Source organism: Chrysochloris asiatica, unplaced genomic scaffold, assembly GCF_000296735.1.
Source record: "Chrysochloris asiatica unplaced genomic scaffold, ChrAsi1.0 scaffold00181, whole genome shotgun sequence".
Classification (NCBI taxonomy): Eukaryota; Metazoa; Chordata; class Mammalia; order Afrosoricida; family Chrysochloridae; genus Chrysochloris; species Chrysochloris asiatica.
Genome location: NW_006408699.1, coordinates 2,956,626 through 2,977,297, shown reverse-complemented (window position 1 = coordinate 2,977,297; position 20,672 = coordinate 2,956,626). Strand labels below are relative to the sequence as shown.

Sequence of the window (20,672 nt, the reverse complement as noted above, 5' to 3'; positions counted from 1 at the left end):
GAACCACAAGGTCAGCTGTTCAAAACTACCAGCTGTTCCGTTGGAGAAAGATGAGGCTTTCTGCTCCCGTAAAGATTTACAGCCTCAGAAACCCTGTACAGGGTCACTATGAGTCAGAACCGACTCCCCGGCACATAACCAGCCAACCAAAGAAGGTAAATAGTCAATAAGCTCATGAAAGGATGCTTAACATCAGTAGTTAACTGCCTTTGAGTCAGTTCCAACTCACAGCAACCCTGTATAAGGTTTATGAGGAGCAGCTTGTGGGTTTAAACTGTTGACCTTGTGGTTCATTGGTCCAGTGTATATCCTAGTGTACCACACCAGGAGTTCATAAGTTGTTGGGGAATTGCAAATCAGAACTACAATGAGATAGCACTTCATACACTTGAATGGCTAAAATAAAAATATAGTGGCAAATATTAGGTTAAGGATATGAAGCTATTTGAACATTCCTGTGTTCCTGATGGGGGGTTGTAAAGTAGTACAGCCACTTTGGAAAACAGGTAATTCCTCAAAATGTTGCACACAGAGTTACTATATTACCCATCTGTTATTTTCTAGGTATGTGTGTGTGTATTTCTCTCTATATATCTAGATAGATAGATAGATAGATAGATAGATAGATAGATAGATAGATAGATATACTCTCTCTCTCTCTCTCTCTCTCTATATATATATATATAATACGGTGGTTAGCAGCCTGTTTCATAACCACTATGCTACCAGAGCTCCTTTATATACACATATATATGTCTATACAAAAACCTGGGCAAAGATGTTCTTGGAATTTTTCATAACATTGTTCATAACAGCCAAAAGGTAAACGCAACCTAAATGTGTATCACAATGAGGTATATTTATACAACGTGGACTAAGCACTGGGCTGCTAACTGTAAGGTTGACAAGTTAAATCCACCTGTTATTCTACAGGAGCAAGATAGGCTGTCTGCTCCTTTGAAGATTTATAGTTTTGGAGACCCTAAGGAGCAATTCTACTCTGTGCTATATAGGCTTATTATGAATTGGAATCGAGTCAATGGCAGCTGATTTGATTTTGGGTTTTTACTGTTTTGTTTTTTTTCTTCATATAATGGAGTATTATTAGTAATAAAAAGTGAAGTACTGATACATGCTGCCAAATAGATTAGCCTTTAAGATATTTAGCTAACTGAACGAAGCCAGTTCCAAAAGACACGTACTGTATCATTTCGTTCAATGTCCAGCATAGGCAAATCTATAGAAAAAAGTCAATTAAAGGGAAAAGAAGAAAATGGAGAGTGACTAATAAAATGGCTATAAAGTTTCTTTGGGAGATAATGAAAATGTTTTAAAATGAAACTATAATTATAGGTTATACAACCCTCAATATTCTGCCAGTTCTCATTGTCCATGATAGTTATATTCTGTAAAGCCGCTGTTGAACACTGAACAATAGAATAATAGTGAATGGTAGGGAACAACTGAAGGAGCTTTTAAAAGTTCGTATAAAAATTAATAGAATTTTTCCATAAGTGTTTTGAAGTTCCCTTCTACAGAATTAGGTTCCTGTGAATATCTGGTCAGAACATTTTTGTCAGCTGATCAATATTTAATCTTGTAAGTTAGTGAAAAAATAAAATTGAATGATAATGGAATTTTTCCATGAACTTTTTGAAGCTCCCCCAGTTTTATTGATTCATTAACATTGAACTCAAGGAAAACAGCATAAATAAAATTTATTTAACACGTATTTTGTCTGTGAGGAACATAGTCTACTTGTGTTAACATCATTAGACATCATTTCAGTACTATTTAAAGTGGCTTGGAAGCCATTTTAAACAGAAAAAATAACCAACAATAAGTACAAAAATGCGCCAAATAAACTACAGAAGGGTAATTGGTTACTGATTGAGAGCTGAAAAAAAGATATCAGCGGGTCACTTTGTCCAACCTTAGCTTGGGAATGACTTGCATGTTGAATGACTGAAATTTCTCACCATTCTGTGTATTGTTGGAAAGCATAATTATAACAAATTTTGTCTACCCAGACAAACTATAGAAGATGAGGACTAGAACAGTTTTGTACTGAGGAAGCATTAAGCCAGATTGTTATGCACACCACAGACAATTCATTAACAAGATTGCAAAGACTGAAAAGAATTTTATATAGCCAAAGTGGTGCACCCATTTTATGCATGTCAAAATAAATGATAAGGTCACATAAGAGAACTTGACAGCATCAATCATAGTATGTTCTTGTGAACCAACACAAATGGCACTGCGGTGTTTAAACCACTGACCTTGTGGTTAACAGTCCAGTGCTTATCCTATAGTGCTACACCAGGACTCACTGTTATTAGTATGTGGAAAGAATAAAACTCTAGACCAGTTTCTCTGCTGGTTTAAGTTCAGAATAAAATATTTCCAGTCCAATTCTGTCATCATTCATGTAACTGTATTCTGAAACAATTAGGTTTAATTTTCTCTGAATTTTTAAAAACAAATATAATTTTACATAAACAATATAAAGCCAATTAAAGTTGTTCACAGTAATTGTATTCTATAAAATTACTATGAATACTGAATTAACAAAAACTTATCCAGTGTTCCCAGGGGAGGTAGAGTTAGGTTCCTGTGAGCCTCTGGTCACAACATTTGTTATATATTATGGTAATGTAACCACCAGTTCTCTTGTCAGTTTGTGGTGCTGTGGTGGCTTGTGTGTTGCTGTGATGCTGGCACCTGTGCCAATGATATTTAAATACCAGCAGGGTTGCCCATGGTGGCCAGGTTTCAGCAGTGTTTCCTAAATAAAACAGACTGGGAAGGAGAGGCAGGCTATACTTAACGTTAATCTACTGAAAATCTAATGAATAACAGCAGATCATTGTCAGATATAGTGCCAGAAAAACATGCCCCTCAGGTTGGAAGGCACTCAAAATATGACAGGGCAAGAACTGCCTCCTCAAAGTAAAGTAAGCCATAATGAAGGGAATGGGGTTAGAACTCTCAGGACCTTTGTTGCTGATGAAGAACAACTCAAAATGAGGCTAAATAACTGCAAACATTCATTGATAATTGGAATATGAAATATTTGAAGTATGAATTTAGGAAAAATGAAATGGTACACATAAACATCAATATCCTAGACATTAGTGAGTTGAAATGGACTGGTATTGATCATTCTGAATCAGACAATTATATAGTTTACTATGCTGAGAACAACAAATTGAAGAGGCATTACATTCATCATCAAAAATAACATTTCAAGATCTATCTTGAAGTACAATGCTGTGTGTGATACGATAATATCCATAGGCCTTCAAAGAAGACCATTTAATACCAGTGTGGGGAAGTAAATTATCTAATGTATCTTTGTAGCCATAGTCATACCACTAAATATTTCTGCCTTGCTGGGTCTGAGTAAGAGAAAATGAGAGAAGATACTGATGACATGATTCATCTGTGCACATCAGCAGAGTTAATCGTAATTGTAAAAACTCAAGCATGGATTAAAAATGAACTATCTCAGAAGCAGGAGGGGCTGTGAAATCACTCACATAAAAAAGAGCATATTTTTTGAACTCTGAGAACCCTGCGCATTGAACATCTTCAACCTAGAAAGCTGTGACATGGGAGGAGTAGCAGAGGAACAGCAGAAGAACCATGAGGGAATATATATTTGTGTTCTCATGTTTATTTTGTGATTATCAGATTATAATATAAAGTGAATTTATGACCCATGATGCAGTTTCTTTTGACAAGCAAAATAACACTTTAATAAAATGAACAGTTTAGCATAGCATGTACTTTAATTGTAGGCAGCATGATATGAAATATTTTTCAGTATCATTTATTTTAAGCGTCATTACCTTCCACAAGCAATTTTGAGATTATATGTCAAATGTGCCTTTTTTAATCAGTTTCAGCATGTGTGTGTTTAGTTAAGAACTTTGCATTGATGGCAATATTTCAATAATTGTGATTAGAATATTTTCTTATTATTTAAACCCATATTTTAAATTAAATGAATCATTTTTCTCCTGTGCATTATGTTAAATAAACTGCTTAATCTGTTAAAGAATTGTACTTGTGTGCTGTTGAGTAAGTTCCGACACATAATAACTCTACAGGGTTTTCAGGAGTGACTGGTGGGTTTGAACTGCCAATTTTGGCTACCAGTCTAGTGCTTACTGGAACCCATTAATGAATTAGGGAGACACAGTCTGCATTGTAGGAAAAGCACCTGGCTGTGAACCACAAACAAGGTCAGCAGTTCAAACCTACCAGCTGCTCAAACCCACCAGCTGCTCATCGGAAACCCTGTACCAGGGTCACTATGAGTTGTAATCCACTCAGTGGCAGTTAATAAAAACAACAAATTAGTTTGAGCTTTGTGAATGACTTTTGTGTTGAGTGTTGTTGTTGTTTTTTTTGTGTGTACACATCTACGAGGGGACATTATAAAGATTGTGGGGAGATTTTGTCTTTTAATTGCATTTTTCCATAAACTGAAGCCCTCTCCTATTTATTTGTTTAAAGAGAAAATCATAAACAAAGAGTTTTAAACAATTTACTTGTTTTAATTGTTCACTAATGAAATTTCAGTGTTAGGACTTTTTAAATTTTATTTTCAATTGTACCTTTGTAGTATTGTGACTATTCTGATTACAGGAATAGAGCCAAGAATATTTTTAAAGATTTGTTAAATTTCATATCATAGTAATGTTTTCACAATTTGTATGTTGGTGCATTTTTTTATGTTCTGTATACCTCTAAAAATAGGATACCAGTTGTATATGAGGTTGAAATATTAAATCAGGAAAGCAAAATTATTGTAACTTTTTTGTTTATCAGTGTTTCATATATAATTACAGCAATTAATATTTTAGTCTATTCCAATTCATAGTGACACAATGTGTTACATAGTACAACTGCTCTCAGTAGAGGTTTTCATTGTTGTTGTTGTTAAAAGCCTTCCAGTCAGTTCTGACCCATAGCGACCCTGTATAGGATTTCCGAGGAGTAGCTGGTCAGCCTGAACCACCGACCTTGTGGCTCAAACCAACTTTGCAGTTCAGTACATTAACCCACAGCGCCACACTGTCTTGGAAATGGTATGCCAGCCTTTTTTTACACAATATTGCATGGTGGATTTGAACCATCAGCCTTTCATTTAGTAACTAACTGCTTAACTGTACTACCTAGGTACTCCACATACAATTACATAAAAACTTAATCAAAATTTGATTGATAGCCCATCAAAGTACAATTGTAGTGAAAGGGACAAATGGTAAAAGGGAAAAAGACTAAGGAAAAAAATCTGCACGGTAGAACAATTGATGCTTCTGAGAAATGAGTGATTCTAGGGTAATTATTACAGAGTTGTAGGTTAAATTTAATAATGTTAGGAGTTTGTTCTTTTTAAACAGTTTTTTATTTTGACTTACAGTCTACATCAGCATCTGCAACACCCTTTCAATCCACTTGGTATAGTGAATCTGAGATCACTCAGGGAGCACGCTCAAGATCACAAAACCAGCAACGAGATCATGATTCAAAAAGACCTAAACTTTCTTGTACAAACTGCACATCTACCTCAGCTGGGAGAAATGTAGGAAATGGTTTAAATGCAGTATCAGGTAAGAGACAGTATGCATGTATCTGTAAGAGACAGTACATATGAATTTAAAACTAAAGCCCTTTGCTAAGAATTAGCATATTTCTTAGATTTGGGATAATATATGAGTGCGTGTAAGACATTGAATCAGAAATGTGGAATATCCAAAATCTTAACTCTCAACGTAGTGGTAGACCTGAAATTGATGTTTGTTCTAAATTTCATACAGTAAATGTCCTATTCAAACAGATTAGCAGATTTTAATTAGCTTTTGTGTGTGGTAAACAAATTGGTCAAAAAGACATGTATTCTGCTGGTTATTACAGAAAATAAATTTTTAATGGTTGCTAGGAAAGCCAGATCTAATGTATGTTTAAAACATTTCTTAAGCATGCCTTTTATAAATGGTCAGTATTGTGTATCTGATAATTCATTTTCAGAAAATTCAGGTACTCTCTAATCATTTCATATCATGTTTATATTGTATGATCAGATGTTATGGGACATGACTAAGATATTGACATGCATAGAGGAAGATTTTAGTGTTAGGCAGAGAAGAATGTTTTTTGGTAGGAAATATTTTTATGTGATTAATTCATTAATGAATAAATATATGTTTTGCTGAATTTCTTTCCTAATTGCAACCATTTATCTGTGGGAATTTCCATAATAAATAATAAGAGTCTTCTGTATTACTGGAGATTTGTTGTTACCTTGGATACTTTTTGGATTAAAGCTTCTTCAATTATTTTAAGATTCTTCCTGGAGACATAGTCAAGTTCCCAGATCTTCCTCAATGGTACTTGGATCATTTGGAACTGACTTAATGAGAGAAAGAAGAGATTTGGAGAGGAGATCAGATTCTTCCATTAGTAATCTTATGGATTATAGTCATAGAAGTGGTGATTTCACAGGCGCATCCTGTATGTATGAGCTACATATTTATCAGTAGCTTTTATATAGTTATCAGTAACGTATCTAATTTTACATGATCTTGTGTATATAAGGGTAAGTCAAAAAGTATTGCTACTAGGGTTCCAGTTCATACATGCGTAGGTGTGTTCCAAACAAAATATTTACATGTGTGTCTGTGATCAGTACATGGCTGCAGACAAGTTTTTTCAGTAATATATTTGTCTTACTCTTATTTGGGTGCCTTCATAAACGATACCTTTTGGGCCAGGGGGGAAACAACCAATTTGAGGTAAGGACTAATAAAAGTCTTTAACAAAATCCAAATAAGCATCTTTCCAAAATACTGACGCTTTGCACATTAAGGAATGTTAAAGATTGCTGGCAGACACCGTAAAGGATCAACATAGAGACTCTGATTTGAACGTTCAGGTTATAGAACTAAGAAAATAAATATTGGTTCTTTAAAGCCACCAAAAAAAAAAAAAAAAAAGCTTATAAGAATTCTGCCCCCACATAAAGCAACAGTTTCCAGGTAAACCATGCAAGGAAGGTAAGACTAACAAGATCTCAAAGATGAACTCAAGGCAGGGTGTTTAGCTCAGCATTTATGACATCTGTTTTTTTGGATTCCGAACAGGTAAATTAGATAGATTTTCTTAAAGGACTCAAGGCAATTGTTGGGCTTATTAGCATGAAGTTTTTAGAAAATTGAAAATCTCATTGGTAAGAAAAAGGTCAGGAAATTGTTGCTAACAAATTTCTTATTGTCATGACTTATCCTATCTACTCTCCAGCCCTGATTTTGTCCCTTCAGACTTCTCTTTGTTCTGAAAATTCAAAGAACATTTAAAAGAAATAGAATGTGCACCCCTTGAGGATGCCAGACCTGCCATTTTCATGTGGTGTAATTTGAAGAACACAGAATTCTTGAGGAAACGTTTTAGAGAAATGGAAGTACTGCCTTCAGAAGCATATAGACCTAGATAGAGAATATGCTGAGAAATATCCACAGTTTGATATTTTTGTTTAGTAAAGATTTCTGTGATATTGCAGCAATACTTTGTGACTTACTCATATATTGTATTAGTTATTAAATTAAGAAGTGGAAAGGAATAAATGGAGTGACTCTTCTTTATGAAGGTTTCAGAAGAACTTAATATAGGTATATACCTTGCTTTATTGCACTTCTCAGATAGTGCATGTTTCACAAATTGAAGGCAACCCTGCATTGAACATGTGCTCACTTCATGTCTTTGTGTCACACTTTGGTAGTTCTGACAATATTTCAAACTTATTCATAATGCTGTTGCACATTTAATAGACTACAGCATAGTCTTGAGTGCACTGCCAGATTTGTTTGACTTGTTTTATTATGTCACTTGCTTTATTGTGATATCTGTAACTGAACCTATATAACCTACAAGATAATGTCATATGTTTCTAGATGTCTGCCTTTGTTTTTTCATGCATTTTTTTTCTTTTAAAGATGTTTATTTCATAAAATATGCTAAAAACATTCTTAAATCTAAACCCACTGCAGTCCAATCAATTTCAATTTATAGTGACCCTGTAGGACAGATTAACACTGCCTCATATGACTACCAACACCATAAATCGTTACGGAAGCAGACTGCCACATCTTTTTCCTTTGAAGCCATAGATGAGTTCAAACTGTGCCAGCCTTTCTGATAGCATTCGCATACTTAACCACTGTGCCATCAGGGCACCTGAGTCTTGAAAATTTTAAGTATAATCTGCTTTGTGCAATCTAATAAGTAACTGTTACTGTTGAATGACAATAAATTTGAAGTCATCATTTTAAAACATAAAGACCCATGTTTCTATCAGTGTCAGTAAGCATAAGCTTTTCAGTAATAAATACCATAAAATAAGCATACTAAGTGGTGGTGTTGGTGGTTTTGTGCCATGGAACCAGTTATGACTCATAGTGACCCTGTACAGAATTTCCGAGGCTGTAAATCTTTATGGGAGCAGAAAGCCTCATCTTTTTCCCACGTAACAGTTGGTAGTTTCGAACTGCTGACCTTGAGGTTCACAGCCCGATCTGTAACCACTACACTACCAGAGTAGCTAAGGAAAAAAGGTTTAATTGAAGTTTATAAACACAGCTGGCAGAAGTGACGTTTGATTTTTTCTTATATACTTGTTATCTTGAATAATCTAATTAGAGGAAGACATTTTATTCAAGACAAATGAGAACATCTTTTTTGTCTGCTTGAGTTTGGATGGAAGAACTCAAGTGGAACAGGATCCATAGCATCTAGGTTGTTGGTGTGAAGGTATAGGATAGAACTGATTTAGCCCAGAGTTAATTTATCCCTTGGAGTAATTTATCATTTGTGGTGCTGTAGGATAATCACTTGACCATAAGGTTGGTTGGAACTGAAGGTTGGTGGTTCAAACTCAACCAGCCATTCCTCTGAAAACCCTATACCGGGTCTCTATGAGTCCGAACTAATTTGATGGCACTTAACAACTTACCCTTTAATAAGACTCTGTGTATTAGCATGGCAGCAGTCTAGATTTTACTCTGTGTATACGAATAGGTGTTATTTACAACAGAATGCTATTATGTTTCTCATTGCATGTGAAGGTTAGAACAATTAATGGCATACTTTAGAACATGTAGATGCCCAGCCTTCATTCTGATATAAAACTCTTAACCATTATTAAGGTGTATGTGAAGAATAATCAGGGATGAGAAACACTGCTACTAACATAGAAGAAAAAATAAAATATTGGAGACGTTTTTAGCTCTTCCCAAACTTTGTCAAAATTACAGTGATTGTAAGAATACTTAACCTTTCTTCCTTATAGTGGTTTTTCTTTCATTTAATATCAGTCATCTGCATTGTATGTATTATTTGACCCACTTCACATTGATCAAGCAGCCTGCTGGCAAAGTGAGTAAAACCCTGGCTTCTAACCCAACGGATGGCAGTTTGAACCCATCAGCTTTTTCATGGGAGGTCTGTTACTGTAAAGATCTACAGCCTTGGAAACAGGGGACAGGTCTTAGCTGTCTTGCAGGATCATTATGAGTCAGAGTCGACTTTCTGACAATGGGTGGTTTGGGTTTGAGGGGTTATATTTCTTACTAAGATACTGTACTATGTAAATTTTTGATAAATTCAATTGGTTGGCACAATGATGTAAATCCATTCATAAAATATGATAAATCTTTTTCCTTTGTATATCTGATACTGACTTTACATTGCTATGGTGGGTTTTAATAATAATAGAAAAAGAAACACGTTTATTTTGGAGGTTTTGTTTGTTTTATTTACAAGTAGTTAAGCTGTGTAACTATAATATTGTTGTTGTTGAGTGCTGTCAAGTCATTTTTGACTCAATGTCCCTGTATAGGGTTTCCAAGTAGTACCTGGTGGGTTTGAACTGCCGACCTTGTGGTTTGCAATCTAGTGCTGATCCTACAGTGCCACACCAATTATAATATAGCAGTAATGAATTTGAATCCAATGTTTCATTTTGGCAGTAACTAGTAACTAAGTTGAATAATAATACTCATCATATCTTGTAATTAGTTGTCTTTCCTTCCTTTCAAAAATAGATGTTCAAGACAGAGTTCCTTCTTCATATTCACAGGGAGCAAGACCAAAAGAGAACTCAGTGAGCACTTTACAGTTGAATACGGCATCCACAAACCACCATTTGCCTTCTGAACATCAGTCCATACCATGTTCTAGGGATTCCAGCAGAAATTCTTTTAGATCAAGCTTTTCACAAAGAGAATTGGAATCTCCCCGGAGCAGTACACAGCCTACATTTTCCTATATTTCAAATAGAGATGATACCCCAACCATAAGCAGTTCAGAAAGAGTTGCTTCATCTCAAAGATCATTTCAAGAATCTTCTGAAAATGAAGGAAGGCGTACAACCAGGAGATTGCTGTCGCGTATAGCTTCTAGTATGTCATCTACTTTTTTTTCACGAAGATCTAGTCAGGATTCCTTGAATTCAAGATCACTGAGTTCTGAAAATTCTTACATTTCTCCTAGAGTCTTGGCACCTTCACAGTCTCGTAGTAATACAATGTCATCTTCTGAAGTTCCAGATAATAGGCCATCTGAAACGTCTCAGGGATTTCGATTTCTTAGGCGAAGATGGGGTTTGTCATCTCTTAGCCAAAATCATAACTCTGAGCCAGATTCAGAAAATTTTAACCAGGAATCTGAAGGTAGACACACAGGACCATGGTTATCGTCCTCACTTAGAAATAGATGCACACCTTTGTTCTCTAGAAGGAGGAGAGAAGGAAGAGATGAATCCTCTAGGATATCTACCTCTGATCTACCATCTAGATCACATCATATTTTTAGGAGAGAAGCAAATGAAGTGGTTCACCTTGAAGCACAAAATGAGTCCCTCGGGGCTGCTGCCAACAGACCACAAGCATCTGCAGAATCTAGCAGTGCTGCCACAGGTGGCTCTACGTCAGATTCAGCTCAGAGTGGAAGAAATACAGGAATAACTGGGATCCTTCCTGGTTCCTTGTTCCGATTTGCAGTTCCCCCAGCGCTTGGAAGTCATTTGACTGATAATGTTATGATCACTGTAGATATTATTCCTTCAGGTTGGAATTCATCTGATGGAAAAAGTGATAAAACTAAAAGTGCACCTTCAAGAGATCCAGAAAGACTGCAGAAAATAAAAGAAAGGTAAATTTGAGTACCTGTCTTAAGCCCATAAAGTAAGAACAGATTTATGTTATGTTAAATGACAATGAGTTGGTTTTGAGTCCGAGACCCCAGATAAGGTTCCTGAGGAGCATCTGGTGTGTAGGAACGTCCAACCTTCTGGTTAGCAATCCAGTTCTTATCCTACATTGCCACGCCAGGACTCCCTAAGAGCAGATTGGAGAAACCAAAAAATCTACTACCATCAAGTCACTTCTGACTCTCAGCAACCTTATGTAGGGTTGCTTAAGGCTGTAAATCTGTATGAGAGCAGAAAGCTTCCTCTTTCTCTAATTGGGTAGCTGGTGGATTCAAACTGCTTATCTTGCAGTTCGCAGCCCAATGCATCATCCACTATGCCACCAAGACTCCTCAGATTGAAGAAAGAGCTCTCTGAAATGCTGTCTCATAACATGGATGTCTGAATATGCTACTAAAATTTACATCCAGTAATAAGTTAATGGAGTCCTGGTGTGGCACTGTGGGTTAATGTACTGGACTGCAAGGTCGGTGGTTCTGGCCCCCCAGTCACTCCTCGGAAACCCTGTACAGGGTTGCTAAGGGTCTGAACTCATTCAACAATAATATTTTAGAAAGGGGTTCTAGTGGTGCACTGGTTAAGCATTAGGCTGGTAACCGAATGGTTGGCAGATTGAGTCCACCAATAATTTTTTGTGTGGAAAATGAGGCAATGTGCTTCCATAAAGATTTACAGTTTCAGGAACACCCTATATATTAGGTTTACTCTTCCTATAGGGTTACTGTTGAGTCACAACCAACTTGATGGCAGTGAGTTTTTAAGATGTTAAGTTCTCTCTCTTTCTTAGGTACATGGATGAGAATTAAGTGAATTAGGAATTGAGGTCTCGTGGGTGGTATTCAGAAAAAAATCTAAAGGTGGTTATTTAGTTTGGACTACATATACACATAAAGACAAGTCTATGTCTTGCCCTGTTCCTTGATAGACGGTTAGTGATGGTGGTAGTGATGTGCGACGGAGTCGGTTCTGACTCACAGCAACCCTGTATAGGGTTTCCGAGCCTGCAAATCTTTACAGGAGCAAAAAGCCTTATCTTTGCACTGCGGAACCCCTGGTAACCTTGAACTGCTGACCATGTGATTAACAGTCTTGACTCATAATCCCTATGCTACCAGAGCTCCTCAGACAGTTCCTAAGTGGTATTAATTAGTATGAGGACTCAAGACAAGTCTTTCTAATCATTTTATATAAACAGATTGCCCTTCCCCACAGAAACTATTTTGAAGTGAAATAAGATGCAGAAATTAACTTTTGATATCCGAATACACATTGAATTTTCTTTAAATAGAGCCCTGGTGTGGCGCCATCAGGTAAGCATTGGACTGCTAACCGCAGTTTAGCGGTTCAGACCCTCCAACCACTCCTTGGAAACCCTATACAGGATCATTATGAGTTGGAAACCCACTAGATGGTAATTCTTATGTAGTAGGTATATTTGCCTTTGACAAAAATGACAGTTTAAATTTGGGGCTTAGAACTTTTTTTTGGTAAATTGAACTTCTTTGTAGTATTGAAAATTCCAACAACCACTAGTAAGAGTGAAAAAATGAAAAACCAACATTTGTAATCCCAATTTGACCATTACTTGTCATTTTATAAGGCACAGTTACTTAGTTTTCCCATCTTTTAATTTTCGTTTTTGTCATAAAATGGTATGGGTGGTAATAAACTAAGGAGGTAGGTAGGTGTGTGTGTGTGTGTGTGTGTGTGTGTGTGTGTATTTTTTCCCCTTTTGTTTTCATAAAGGTCCAATGTAATAGACTTGTTTGGAAGCATAGTTGTTACTGTCATTTTGGCATTTTTGTGCTTTAACAAAAGTGTATTTAAATCCTACTCTAGTGGTAAAGAGATCTTTGCTGAGATGTTGGTCTTTGGCTTACTGTGCCCCTCATTGTCCTTGGTAATGTTGGAGTCCTGATCTGGTGCTGTAGGATTAAAGCACTGGACCGCTGGGTCGGTTTGAACCACAAGGTTGATGTTTCAAACTTAACAACTGCTTCTTGGAAACCTATATAACCAGCAAAACATACAACTATACTTGCCTAGTATGGTCTCAAAACAACAACAAAACTACAGATCAAGTGCCTTAGAGTGTACTCCAATTCATAGTGATCCTGTGGGACAGAGTAGAACTACTACTTAGAGTCTCTGAGACTGTAAATCTAAACAGGAGCAAACAGCTTCATCCCACAGAGTGTCTGGTGAAATTGAACCACCGAACTTGCTGTTAGCAGCCCAATGCTTAACCCATGGTGCCACCAGGGCTCCTTTGTAAGGTCTCTGGGTGGTTTACATGGTTTGTACTCACCCTGCAGTGTCACGGAAGGAAGGTCCAGTGATCTGATTCTGTAAAGATTACAGCCAAGAAAACACTACTGAATATTTCTACTCTGTAAAACATGGAATTGCCAAGAATTAGCATCAGCTTCACATCAACAGATTTTTTTTTTTTTACCCTGTCTAAAAGCAGCAGTTTATGGTGGTTATCTTAGAAGAGTTAGTGTGTTTGTGTCTCATTAGGCATTTAAGATACTACAGTTAATTTATTGAAGTTCCCAAGTAAAAAATAGACAAAGTATAAATACATTTTCAGCCTTGCAAAGTACTTATGCTTGAGGCTGTGTCTCAGAATACACTAGGACATGAAAGTCACATAACAGTGTGTGTACAAAGGAGTATATGTGCAGTTCTATTGCTAATGTAATTTAGGAGCCCTGTGTAATCCAAGTTTTAATTTTAATAGCCGTTCAGTATTCAGTATCATTCAATACCGAGGACCTGCTTCATGCCAGCAGTGAGTTTAGCAATAGGAATTTTAGAAAAAAATTACTTCACTTAATACATGCAAACTATATTAACTCCTAAAAGTGTCCCTAAGTCAAATTTGTAAGTAAGCTGAAACAGGTGGATATGGTGCTTATTTAGCCTTACTTCAGCACCCAAGAATCACAAGCATCCAAAGGACATGCTATCCTGCTTACATTTCTTCAGTTAAGGGCATAAGGTCCCTATTTCCTGTTTCTGAGATGGCTCAATTTATATGCACATTAAAGTTCCAAGTTGTTACAATCACAGTGAGCCATGTTAACAGTCATTCACAGCTGAATCATATTTTATCAACATCTCCCACTTCATATATCCAGATACATCAAGAAAAAAAGTTTTTTTTGTGAGAAACACAAAGATGTGGGTAAAAGAGCCATATGAAGTAATTCACTACACTTCACCTCCCCTTAAGAGAAAAGTGCATAATAAGAATAATTTTTTTTTTTTTAATCAGGCCTATTGTTAAGATAGAGACTAGTGAAATGCCAAGAGTATACCTCATAGTCACTCTTCACGTCTGGAACTGAGCTCCTCACCCCCATGGCTCTTATTTTTAGCCAACAGTAGGTCTGTAAGGGTAATCAAGGTAGTCAACACCAGTCTCCAGAACTGTGAGACAATAAATTTCTGTTGTTTAAATTTAAAGCCACCTAGATTGTGGTATTTTATTAAAGGTAAGAAAAAACAACTGAATAGCCCTGGTAGTATTGTGAATTATGAGCTAGGCTATTAAATACTGCAAGACTAGCAGTTCAAATCAATCAGGCATTCCATAGAGAAAGGCTTTCTTCTCCAGTACAGATTTGCATCCTTGGAAACCCTATGTAGTAGGGTTGTTGAGTCAGAAATGACGCCACACAACTACCACTACCATTTTGATATTATAATAAAATAATTCTAGGTCCGGGTATGGCATTGTAGGTTAAGCACTATACTGCTAACTGCAAGGTTAGTGGTTGAAACTCATCAGCCACTCTTCAGAAACTGTACAGTATCCCTATGATTCAGAACCAACTCAGTAATAGCACCATAAGGAGAACTAACACTAGTGAGGTGTGTACACCTTAGGCTTATAAAACATTGAGATCAAAAGGGCAACATTTACTTTAAGGACAAAGTTCAGAAGCATTACGAAAGAAAGGGGAATGGAAACAAACAGAACAGACATGGGGTAAATGATGTTACATTGAGAGGATTGCAATCAATGAGATGAAACAAAATGTATGAATTGTCCAGTGCTCTGTAAACATTTACCCAAGTCACAGTAAATATGTTGCAACAAAAAATCCTTAACACTGAAACAAAAATGCATAATCTACCCTTAAAAATGACTTCTGGTGTGGCACTATAGGCTAGCATTGGGCTGCGAACCACAATATTGTCAGTTCAGTTACCCCAACTGCTGCTTGGAAACCCAACCCAGGGTCACCGTGAGTCATAACTAACCATATGGCATTTAACAACCCTTAAGAAGGAATGAGATGTGCTGTAAGGTAAGCACTGTACTACTAACTACAAGCTTGGTGGTTCAAACACATCATCTGCTGCTTGCAGTGACTCAGGGTTTCTATGAATCAGAACAAAGCCAAAAAACACAGCAACAACATAACCCCCTTTTTTTTTTTTCAATGATTTATTGTGAATTATGTGATAGTTTACATGGGAGAACATTAGTTTTACATTCATCCTGTCATATATCGTTTCATTGCCATGGTTACAATCCACTCCATGCATCATCAACCAACCAAAGGGCATACACTACAAGCCTGCCCCCCCGGTCGTCAGCACCCAGCCCCACTCCCTCTCTATGTCTAAAGTCTGCAACTGCTCCATCTCTCCACGTCGTCGTCTTTGCCTCCATCATCTCAGGCCAACATAACCCTTAAAAAAAATTTTTTTTGATTACTGGAGGGCAGACTGAATGGAGAACTTAAAATTCTACTTTTTTTGTTATTTACTATGATGTAATTCAGAAAGCTCAGCAATATAAACAGGAATTAGCATTCTGAAAACAAGTGAAAAATAAAAAAATATGTTTAATTAAATTTTTGTGGGGAGGGAGTAGAGGGCAAAAATGAAGAGTGTGTAAATATATTACCTTCATATATTTGGACCTGAAGTAGTCTACCATCCTGTAGAAATTAAAATCTCTTAGGTACACTTATAAAGCCATTGTGAAAAGTCTGGAATTTAAACTATGGTCTCAAAACATGGTGGCTCCATATGATAAGCTCTGGACTGTGAACCACAGAGTCTGCAGGTCGAGTCTACCAGCCACTCACTCCACAGGAGAAATAAGAAGCTTTCTGTTACCAAGATTTGTTGTTAAGTGCTGTCAAGTCTATTCTGACTCATAGTGACCCTGTATAGGGTTTCTGAGGAGCAGCTGGTGAGTTTGAATCACCACATTGCAGTTCAAACTGACCTTGGGACCTACACACCATGTCTCAAGCCTTGGAAACCTTATATGGGATTGCAATGAGTCAGAACCAACTTTGTGGTGTTTTAACAGCAACAGCAACAACCTCAAAGACAAAATTACCTAAATCATAAGATAAAAGGAGCTCTGATGTCTCAGTGGTTAAGCTCTTGGCTTGAACCCATGAGCCATCCAGAGTCGCGCCATAGGAGATCTGCTCCTATAAAGATTTACAGTTTGAGAAATGTTATGAGGCCATTAGTTCTGCCTTTTCCTATGAGACCGCTGTGATTCCTAATTGATTCAAGTGTCTGGGTGTTCGGGTCAGGGATGTTAAATTGTTAATTTTCATGGTGATTGTTAAAGCTATTTATGACATTATTGTTCGTTGTCATTGGCCTTTTTCTACCTAGCAAAAATGTGAGTTGAAATAATAGAGACTGGGATTATGCATGACTAGAAATGACTAACCTGGATAAGTTCTGACAGCTTTGAGGTACATGTCCTCTTTTCCAGTCTCCTTTTAGAAGACTCTGAAGAAGAAGAAGGTGACTTATGTAGAATTTGTCAGATGGCAGCTGCATCATCGTCTAACTTGCTGATAGAGCCTTGCAAATGCACAGGAAGTTTACAGTATGTCCACCAAGAATGTATGAAAAAGTGGTTGCAGGCCAAAATTAACTCTGGTAAGACTTAGCTGTTTGTTTTCTTTTCAGAACTTTTCTAAGAGATGAATTAATAAATTTTTATAAATAACTGATTATTATTTATTGAATGTTGTATTTAGATCTATCCCAGTCATTTTTGAATTCTCAGCAAATGTTTTACTAGAAATTTAATTTATAGCAATGTTTTCTTATATTTTATTTAACAACTTACTTCATAAATGTAAAATAGTTATGATTTGTGATTATTAGTGGTTTTTATATCATACAGAATCTTTTTGAATCATCAGATAAACAACTGGTGGTATAGTGAATTACATGTTTTGCTACTAACTGCAAGCTTAGCACTTGAAATCCACCAGCTGCTCCATGAGAGAAAGAAGAGATTTTTTTGTTCCTGTAAAAGATTTCCAGCCTCAGAAACCATATACAGGGTCACTATAAGTCAGAATAATATGGATAATAATGTTGCTTTATTTGTTCATTGAGTGCCTATTAGAACAAGCCAGGCATAGATCTAGATGTGAGATGTAAAGTGGTGAATAAGACAGATAATGTGCTTGCTTTTTTGTTTGTGGAACTACTAGTTGTTAAGGGAATGTCTTGCTGAGGTGATGACATTTAAAATGAGAACTAAATGATAAGTAGCTATCCAGTTCAGAATGAGGGAGAAAGCACATTCTAACAGAGGTTCCAATTAATGCAGAGACTTTAAGGTGGGAATAAACTTGGATATGTTTGGGGAACTGAATGATGTGCAGTGTGGGTGAAGGGGTAGTATGATACCATTGGGAACAGAGAGTTTGACTGTGACCAACTCATATACAACTCTGAAGCTAAGTTAAAAAGATTGTATTTTTATCTAAATGAGAAACTACTGAGAGCAGAGGAATATGATGCTGCTATCTATTTTGGCTGTACTTTGTTGTTATTAGGTGCCATCGAGTCAGTACTGACTTTTAGTGACCTTATTCACAGCAGAACAAAACACTGCCTGATCCTGGTCTAATCTCACTACTGTTGCCACACTTGAGTCCATTAATGCTGCCACTTGGCCAGTCCGTCTCATTGGAGGTCTTCCTTCTTCCTCTTTTCTCTGACCCTCCACCTTACCAAACATGATATCCTTCTCCAGCGACTGGTCCTGCCTGACAATATGTCCAAAGTATGAGAGATGGAAGTTTGGCCATCTTGGCCTCCAAGGAACACTCAGACTGCCCTTCCTCCAAAATGTATCTGTTGGTTCTTTTGGCAGCCCATGGTACTTTTAATATTTCTCCAACACCATAACTCAAAAACATGAATTCTTCTACCATCTTCCTTAGTCACTGTCCAGCTTTCGCATCCATATAAGGTTATTGAAAACACCATGGCTTGTGTCAGGCGCACCTTAGTTCTCAAGCTGACATCTTTGCTTTTCAACACTTTAAAAAGGTCTTGTGCTGCAGATTTGCCTAATGCAATACCTCATTTGATTTCTTGACTGCTGCTTCTATGACTGTTGATAGTTGATCCATGAAGAATGAAGTTCTTGACAACTTTACTCTTTTCTCCATTGATAAGAATGTTGTTTATTGGTCCAGTGGTGAGGATTTTTGTTTCCTTGACATTGAAATGTAATCCATACCGAAGGCTGTGGTCTTTGATCTTCATCAGTAAATATTTTAAGTCCTCTTCACTTTCAGCAAGCAGGGTTGTATCATCTGCATATTGCAGGTTGTTAATGAATCTTCCTCCAATCCTGATGCCACGTTTTTCTTCATAATAACCCAGCTTCTCAGATTACAGCCTTGTAGCACACCTGTCTTAATTTAAAAATATTCAGTGTTCCCATGTTCTGTTTGAACAACTGCCTATTGGTCCAGGTACAGATTCCTAATGAGCCCAAGTAAGTGTTTAAGAATACTCATACTTCGCAATGTTGTCCACAGCTTGTCATGGTTTACACAATCGAAAGCCTTTGCATAGTCAATAAAGCACAGGTAAACATCTTTATGATAGTCTCTGCTTTCAGCCATGATCCATCGGACATCAGCAATGATATCCCTCATTCCACGGCCTCTTCTAAGGAGCTGTGGTAGCATAGTGGTTATGAATCGGGCTGTGAACCTTAAGGTCAGCAGTTTGAAACTACCAGCTCCGAAGGAGAAAGATGAGGCTTTCTGTTCCCATAAAGATTTACAGCCTCGGAAACCCTGTACAGGGTCGCTATGGGTCAGAATCGACTTGACAGCATTTAGCAACAACATCAGCGGCCTCTTCTGAATCCAGCTTGAACCTCTGGAAGTTCTGTCAATATATGATTACAGCCATTTCTATATTACCTTTAGTAAAATTTTACTTGCATGGGATATCAAAGAGATTATCCGATGATTTTCGCATTCCATTGGGTCACCTCTCTTTGGAATGGGCACAAATACGGATCTGTTCCAGTCAGTCGGCCAGTACGACAAACTGACAGAGACCACTTGACTGTCAGTTTGTTGTACTGTGGTGCCTTATGAGTTGCTGTGATTCTGAAAGCTATGCCACCGGTATTTTAAATACCAGCAGGGTCACCCATGGTGGACAGGTTTCAGATGAACTTCCAGACAAAGACAGACTAGGAAGGAGTGACTGACTACTTCTGAATATTTAGTCACTGAAGACCTTATGAATAGCAGAGAAGCACTATTATATAGTGCCGGGAAATGAGCCCCTCAGATTGGAAGGTACTCAAAATGTGACTGGGAAAGAGCTGCCTCCTCAAAGTAGAGCTGACCGTGATGATGCGAATGGAGTAAAGCCCGAGGGACCCGCATTTGTGATGGGACGCAACTCAAAATGAAGAGAAACAGCTGTAAACATCCACTGAAATTTGGAACATGAAATGTACAAAGAGTGAATCTGGGAAAATTGGAAGTTGTCAAAAACGAAATGGGATGTATAAACATCGATATCTTTGGCATTAGTGAGCTGAAATGGACTGGTATTGGCCATTTTGAATCTTATGACCACGTGGTTTACTATGCCGTAAATGACAAATTGAAGAGGAATGGTGTTACATTCATTGTCAAAAAGCACATATCCAGATCAGTCATGAGGTACAAAAGAGCTCTGGTAGCGTAGTGGTTACGAATTGGGCTGCTAACGTTAAGGTCGGCAAGTTCAAAAACTACCAGCTGTTCCATGGGAGAAAGACGCTTTCTGCTCCCTTAAAGATTTACAGCCTTGGAAACCCTGTGCGGGGTTATTATGAGTTGGAACCGACTGGCTCCAAGGTACTTAACAACAATGTGAGGTACAATGTTGTCTGTGATAGGATAATATCCATGCGCCTACAGGGAAGCCCAGTTAATACCACTATTATTCAAATTTACGTACCAACCACTAAAGCAAGTGACGATGAAATAGAAGAATTCTACCAACTTTTTCAATCTGAAATTGATCAAACATTCAGTCAAAATGTTTTGATCATTACTGGTAATTGGAATGCAAAGGTTGGGAG

At 37.2% G+C, this 20,672-nt stretch overlaps 1 protein-coding gene across 2 annotated transcripts in view; it reads left to right on the top strand.

The window, feature by feature from the left end:
* MARCH7 (membrane-associated ring finger (C3HC4) 7, E3 ubiquitin protein ligase) overlaps window positions 1–20,672 on the top strand; it is a 59,003-nt gene that overhangs the window by 24,865 nt on the left and 13,466 nt on the right. The window contains exons 3-6 of one of the 2 annotated variants that reach the window (XM_006872027.1): window positions 5,435–5,624; window positions 6,358–6,525; window positions 10,110–11,217; window positions 17,037–17,206. In XM_006872027.1, the coding sequence (XP_006872089.1) occupies window positions 5,435–5,624; window positions 6,358–6,525; window positions 10,110–11,217; window positions 17,037–17,206 (1,636 nt within the window). The remainder of the gene's footprint in view (window positions 1–5,434; window positions 5,625–6,357; window positions 6,526–10,109; window positions 11,218–17,036; window positions 17,207–20,672) is intronic. The other variant, XM_006872028.1, reaches the window with a different exon arrangement.